The 7,679-nt window shown below is 43.3% G+C and overlaps 1 protein-coding gene across 1 annotated transcript; it reads left to right on the top strand.

Annotated features, from left to right (window-relative positions):
• Positions 1–505: 505 nt before the first annotated feature.
• Positions 506–1,829, top strand: LOC101786637 (transmembrane protein 45B). Its single transcript, XM_004973580.3, has one exon. The coding sequence runs from the start codon at positions 606–608 to the stop codon at positions 1,509–1,511; it is 906 nt and encodes a 301-aa protein (XP_004973637.1). The 5' UTR covers positions 506–605; the 3' UTR covers positions 1,512–1,829.
• The last annotated feature ends 5,850 nt before the right edge of the window (positions 1,830–7,679 follow it).

Genomic DNA, 7,679 nt, shown 5'->3' with positions numbered 1-7,679 from the left:
AAGCAAAGCAAAGGCACGACAAAGCCTTTGCATTTTCGCCTACTTGTAATGCTCTACTTAGAAGTGGTAATGGATCATGGCTCTCATGTCTTCTTCATAATCTAACTCAGTCCTATCTATTTTTAGCTCAAAATCATATATTATTATAGCCTGGTCTTTATGAAGCCCGATCCTTAAATTTGCTATGCTAAATTAGAGGGCTCTTTGCCACCCCTAGCTCTACCACACCTTGTGGAGGTCCCTGTTTTAAAAAAAAGCTTTGTTTTTTTTACCAATTCCCTCGAACCTATGCAATTTTCCCCATTGGTAATGATATATGATGAAGCTAAAAGACACAACAAGCAAAGACACCTGAAGTTGACCCGTGTTCCTGTTCTGCTCTCTGTTCCTCGATCTTTTTCCATGCAAGCCAGCACTAAAGCTGTGCATCTTTTCCTGAAGTGGAGTCCAAACAAGCCTGCATGCTCTTCCTCTCGCAACTCCTAACAATGCAACACTATCTCTCACAAGTCACAACTCTGAACCAGCACTATCTATTTAAGCCAGTGCACTGCCTTTCTTCTCCACGCTGCACAAACCAACACAATCGACAGTGTGGCCTAGCCATGGGCACGTTCCTAGGCCATTTCCTCCCCGGCCTGGCCTTCGCTATCCTCGGCGTGTGGCACACGCTCAACACCGTCAGGGACTACAAGCTCAGGGGCGCCTCCGGCTTCCGCTCCGCCACCTGGTTCCCGTTCCCGTCGCCGCTGCCCTGGCTGAGGCGCCTGGAGCTCTACCTCCTGCTCTCCTTCTCCGTGCTCGCCATCATCGACCAGCTCGTCGACCTCCCCATCCTCGCGCTCTGCCTCCAGCCCGACAGCCTCGAGCACGCCACCATATACCTCCACCTCGCCGTCTACGCGTCGGTGGCGCTCGCCGCCGACGTCTCCGGGCGCCGCGACGACGCCGCCGGGGTCGGGGGCGTGGTGGCCGCGCTCGCCGCGTCGGTGTTCGGGCAGGAGCTGTTCCTCCTCCGCTTCCACTCCGCCGACCACGCCGGCCTCGAGGGTCACTACCACTGGCTGCTCCAGCTCGTGGTGGCGGGCTCCCTAGCCGCCACCGCCGCCACCGCCGTCCTGCCGGGGAGCTTCGCCGTGGCGGTGGTGCGGTCGGCGTCCGTGCTGCTCCAGGGCGTGTGGTTCATGGCCATGGGGTTCGCGCTGTGGGTGCCGGCGCTCGTGCCGAGCGGGTGCCACGGCGTCGGCGTGGAGGAGGAGGGGAGTAGCGCGGCGATGCGGAGCGCGGTGGCGTGCGCGACGGAGGAGGCGGCGCGGAGGGCGACGGTGATGGCCAACCTGCAGTTCAGCTGGGCGCTCGCCGCCGTGTGGGTCGTGACGGCGTACCTGTGCCTCAGGGTGGACTCCGGGTGCTTGGAGTACGTGCAGCTCCAGGCGCCTCCCAGCGGCGTGCTCGCCGGCGACGGGGACACGCCGCGGAAGATTGTGTTCCCCGTCGAAGAACAGGTGTAGAAGAAAGTTGCTCGCCGGTCACTTGCCTGGGATTATTGCACGTCTGGGTTCGCGTCACACTGTCATACTTGATACTTGTAACCTGTAAATGCGCAAATGCGCTGTGTGGTGTGAGTGCAACAGCTGTTGAGAGATGGGCCTGTAAATGCGCTTGGGTTGCCCGTGAGATGGGCCTGCTCTGGGCCGAAATTTAGTTGGTCCCGCTGACGATGATGTTGTTTCTTGGGCCTGGTGCAATTCCACCTGGAAAATAATTGTGTATACTTACTTGTCGTGTGTGAACTCTTCCCAGAATGAATAAAACTCCCGCCTTTCTAATCGTAGACTGAGATTATGTTTTTCGTGTGCAGGGCTAAGAAATTCAGGATCCTCCGTTCTAATCGTAGAGGTAGTATTACGGGATAGCTATTCCTACTTGACACGCAAATTGACGGTCTAGTTCAACCACACGATGATTTGCTACAGAAGATATGCTACAGAGAAGTTGTTAAGGGGTGTTTGGATCCGTGACTAATTTTTAGTTCGGTTGTATCGGATATTTGGATATTAACTAGAAGGACTAAACGTGAACTAATTATAAAACTAATTGTTTAAGCGGTGGCTAATTCGCGAGACGAATCTATTAAACCTAATTAATTCATGATTAGCACATATTTATGTAGCATCACATGAACTAATTAGGCTTAATAGATTCGTCTCGCGAATTAGCCTTCAGTTATGCGATTGGTTTTGTAATTAACTTATATTTAATACTTCTAATTAGTATTTAAATATTCGATATAATATGAACTAAACTTTAATTCCTATTTTTAAAGGGGGCTAACGCTAGTTTAGTCCCTGTCTTCAAACGAACCTAATGCTGGATACTGCTACTGTTTCATCTCAGCCAAAGATACCTTCAGTCGAATGGACGAGCAACCTTGACATGGTGACTCTATAAATACAGTGACAGAGGACGTTCTTGCTGACATTATTCTAGGGTAAAAAACTAAAAACTAAAAACCGGATAGAACACCAAATTTGAACTTTGAATTGAAGTAGCTTTTTTTCTTGACAAGGCAGTCGATGACGATGGTAGGGGAGGAAAAAGTTGAGCAAAACCGCGGTCCCTCGGTTTTGGCAGCACACAGGAATCTTGTGCCAAGTGGTTTGTACTCTTTTTTTTTTTAACTTTTTGAAAGCTTTGTATAAGTTATTAATACATATAGTTAGATATATTTGTTGATAAGTGCGGGCAACCTCATCTTATCTCCTACAGGATCCTTCTAGACGTCCAATCGAAGAAGTCCGTGGTTGCCAATCATGTTTCATCCCAGCTCAATTTGCTCCTGCTGTGTCTGATATAAGGCTAGTTCATCATGACCGTTATCGGTTTGGTCAGAACAATGACCTGAACAGCAACTTGAGCTAATCGCTTCTCGTGTATAATTCTGTGGGCGCTGCCTTATCTGTGTGGAATCTAATCTGAGATTTGCGAAACTAATGTTTACTTTCTTTTTTCATTTGACTGATCCAATAGTTAGTAGGCACTAGACACTAGTTATCTCCTCTCTTGAATTTAAAAATATCACTATTTTAAGTGGTTTATGTGTTTGCAGCACATGTTTATCCATGTATGATGAAATTTTGGGGTACTGGTGTAAACAAATACTGAAACGCGTGATATACGATTGAGTTAATTTTTCTAAATCACAATCAACATAAGGCAAAAACATAGAGATATAGATTTAGATTGAATGTTGACTGAGCTAGGTCCGCATTTGGTTATAACTAGAGGTTCATTAGCAAGGACGTAAGTGGGTTTGTCCACAAGCGCACCTGCAAATAGGTAACTTTTTTGTGGATTCACGCTAATCACATTAAAAAATGACCTATTTGTAGACTCACAGATAAACCCATCTACATCCTTATTTATTAAGTTGAAATAAAATAATTGTGTCGTAAAGAACTACATCATAACACGGACCAACACGATAACGAAAAATCCCTACACTTGTCATTTCTAAGTCGCCTTGAACTTTTGTAAATCTAAATCAATTTTCAAACCATTTGATTCGCTTGGAGATAGAGATGTGCCATACAATTAGGTGTTGATCCAACAAAATATCTTTAGTAAAAAGTTTCAAAAGATTTAATAATTTGACCATGTAACTTGCCGTCTATAAGATGGGACTATTCTAAGAGCTAAGTTCTCGTGACTTAACATTAGCAAGTTTAATTTCAAGTCATTAACTAACTAGTAAGTGGCCCACACAAATAGCGCTTTTTTATAATAATATTATGATGTTTTGTTTCAAAATAAATGGATGCAAATGGCTATGTTTAATCAAGATTTATATATTTTTATTAAGAATATATTTTTAGATTTTTGATTGGCGAAGTATAACTAGTTTAATGGTTCCATGTATACTAATCAAATTAATAGTTAGAATTTAATTTTTTAGTTTGAATCCAAATACTAATAATATTTCCTTATTAATTCTTATCATATCGAAACTCCTTTTTTTTCTTTATTGTCCAAGCACAAGTTGCTATGACCCCATACATGCGTGATCACATATTAACTTATGATTGTTGCACCTTTTTTCTAAGCATGAACCCTATACTCGGGTCAAAGGTCTCCCTCCCTCCCCCCACACTCTCTCTCTCCCCCTCCCTTCCCCCTCTCTCTATTTGTAGACTCATGTGAAACCCATCTACATCCTTAATTATTAGGTTGAAATAAAATAACTTGTAACACCCCGTCCTCCAAAGCCGCACCGCCCAGCCCTTCCGAGGGGCGGGCACGCGTACACATAGCACCCTGCTTACACTTTCGTCCTCGCTTCGTGTAAAAGGGTTAACCCGAATGTGCTATGGCTGGTTGACGAAGGCTTATAAGTTGCCTCCACCCTTGCTAAACTAGCAATGTGGTACTAACACATGCGCACCTGCGCTAATGGGCCACACTGGGCCAACCAAATTGGGCCGGGTGTCACATTCACCCCCCCTCAAAGAACCCGACGTCCTCGTCGGTCCAACTCACCCACGCATGGGCAAATGTCCAGGAACGTTCCCTTTAAGCGCACGACCGTACGTCCAGTGCCGGCGCTATATGCCATGCCGTGTGTCCCATCGCAGGCCCACACGCGTCATGCGTCATATGCCCGCACACTGACCCGTACGCGCAACCGCGAGGGTCGGCTCTGATACCATTTGTAACACCCCGTCCTCCAAAGCCGCACCACCCAGCCCTTCCGAGGGGCGGGCACGCGTACACATAGCACCCTGCTTACACTTTCGTCCTCGCTTCGTGTAAAAGGGTTAACCCGAAGGTGCTATGGCTGGTTGACGAAGGCTTATAAGTTGCCTCCACCCTTGCTAAACTAGCAATGTGGTACTAACACATGCGCACCTGCGCTAATGGGCCACACTGGGCCAACCAAATTGGGCCGGGTGTCACATAACTGTATCGTAAAGAACTAGATCGTAACACGGACCAACACGATAAAGAAAAATTCCTACACTTGTCATTTCTAAGTCGCCTTGAACTTTTGTAAATCTGAATCAATTTTCAAACCATTTGATTCGCTTGGAGCTAGAGATGTGCCATACAATTAGGTGTTGATCCAACAAAATGTATTTAGTAAAAAGTTTCAAAAGATTTAATAATTTGACCATGTAACTTGCCGTCTACAAGACGGGACTATTCTAAGAGCTAAGTTCTCATGACTTAACGTTAGCAAGTTTAATTTCAAGTCATTAATTAACTAGTAAGTGGCCCACACAAATAGCACTTTTTTATACTAATATTGTGATGTTTTGTTTCAAAATAAATGGATGCAAATGGCTATGTTTAATCAAGATTTATATATTTTTATTAAGAATATATTTTTAGATTTTTGATTGGCGAAGTATAACTAGTTTAATGGTTCAATGTATACTAACAAAATTAATAGTTAGAATTTAATTTTTTAGTTTGAATCCAAATACTAATAATATTTCCTTATTAATTCTTATCATATCGAAACTCTTTTTTTCTTTATTGTCCAAGCACCAGTTGCCATGACCCCCATACATGCATGATCACATATTGACTTATGGTTGTTGCACCTTTTTCTATGCATGAACCCTATGCTCGAGTCAATAAACTTGTTGTTGTAGCTAGCAACGCCTCTCTCCCTCTCCCTCTCCCCCTCTCTCCATCCCTCCCCCCCCTCTCTCCATCTCTCCCCCTCTCCTTCTCCCTCCCTCTCTCTCTCTCTCACACACACACAAGGAGCATTGCCTGCGCTGTGAAAGGACCTCTAACCTAGTGGTTAGACCACCTAAGTAGCATCCATTAGACCTGGAATTGACTCCTCGTGGGAGCGAATTAAATGGGTTTGGAATAAAAAATATATAAAAAATAGGTTGGGGGCTTGGGGCTTCCCCTACCGACTTTGGTAAAAAAAAGTATTGTCTGTTGCACTGCGGTCATCAAAGACACATAGTTGATTATGTTTGTCCTTCCCTCTCGTTGAACACTACATGCACATGCCAAATATATATTTTCGAGTTATTTTATTCTAGATCACCACTCTACTATGACTCTGCATTCATTCTTTTCTTTAAAATTTTCAGCTCTCAGCCATCCTCTAAATTGAATGGTACATAGCAAGGCATCATCCTCCTGACATTTCTTTATCATCGCTGTTGATATGCCTCAATGATTGGGACATTATAAGCTATGTAGGGTGATAATTGATCTGGTGATCGGGTTGGGATCATGTCATGGCTACGACATAGCTGCACTGCCAAGCTATCGTTGCCATGGCCCTAATCATCATATGCTATTACTATTGTCCTTTCTAATAAGTGGAGTGATTCTTATCACTTTCTAGTTTGAAATTACTTTTTAGGCCCCATCTAAGGGGGCTTTAGCTCCTCCATTCTAGAAATGCATTTTGATAAGTAGTGAAGCTAATTTTTCTAGCTTCACCATTTTCTTGTTCATTTTAGAAATGGCTCAAGGGAGTTGTTTTACTATTGTACGTGGAGAAAATAGAGCTAGAGCTGGAGAAAATCCTCCCAAATTTCTATCTTCTACATATGATTAGAAGTATAAGAATGTTTTTGCTAGAGCTAGAGCCCTGCCTCACTTAATTTGGACAGGGCTCCTCTACAGTTGTGAGTTGCAGCTTTGGGTCACTGATAGATTCGCAAGGACCCATGTGTCAGTGATCCAATTGCACTATGCATTACTGCAGAGGAGTTGCTTCCCTCTATTTCTAGCCTTTGCTTGTGCACTTTGTTCTTAAGTATAAGAATATCTTCACTTTGTGTAAAATGCTTTTACGTATCCTAATTGGGCTCCTATATTGCTTATTTGTACAAGATAGAAAGAACGATAAATAAAGAGAAGCAAGTTTAGTATAAGTAGTAATAAACCATCTCGAGAGAAAAATCTCTAGAATTGTCAACAAGCTCTACTTTCAAGAAATAAAAGTTCAGCATGCTTTATGCAGACTGAAATTATCTTACCTATCAAGGGTGCTTCATATCCTACATATCCTAAGATAAAAGATATTTGGCACATCAAAGCATGTCACGAAACAGGCATGAGTCGGCAAGAGCTACATGAGCTACACACTTCCGCTCTTACCATGAGTCCATGACCCCCATGACGGTAGCATACTTCTTGAATCAGATGGTAATTTTGGACCTTGGGAGCGAAGATAGTGGCTTTTAACTTTTATGGTGGCCCACACAAATTTGTGGTAAGATTTTCCGACATTTTGGAATATGCGAATTTCGCATAGTTTCTATGTGAACTGATATGTTTCTTAGGCAGGTCCCATAAATTTTTATTAAAATACTACATTCCTCGTAAACTTGAATATCAGCAAGCTCTCTTTAATTTCTCTTTAATTTCTAGACCTTCTCAGCGAACATGGTGGCTTCTTTTAATACTATTATATTAAGATAATAGATTTCTCAAGACAAATATGCTTAACTCCAAGCATAACTAACTATTCTAACACTTAAACTGCGAAAATTCTACTCCCTCCATCCTAAAACAATTTGAGACACTTAATACAATACCACTAAATACAAACAAGTCAATTTGACCGGAAGAAACTTGTAAACCCTTCCAAGCCATCGAACCATCTTAGGGCCTATTTGGATAAGATTAGGAGTCCACTTTTA

Source organism: Setaria italica, chromosome VI (genome assembly GCF_000263155.2).
Source record: "Setaria italica strain Yugu1 chromosome VI, Setaria_italica_v2.0, whole genome shotgun sequence".
In the NCBI taxonomy this organism is placed as follows: domain Eukaryota; kingdom Viridiplantae; phylum Streptophyta; class Magnoliopsida; order Poales; family Poaceae; genus Setaria; species Setaria italica.
Note: the sequence above shows the minus strand (reverse complement) of the source record. Positions and strands in the feature narration are given on the sequence as shown.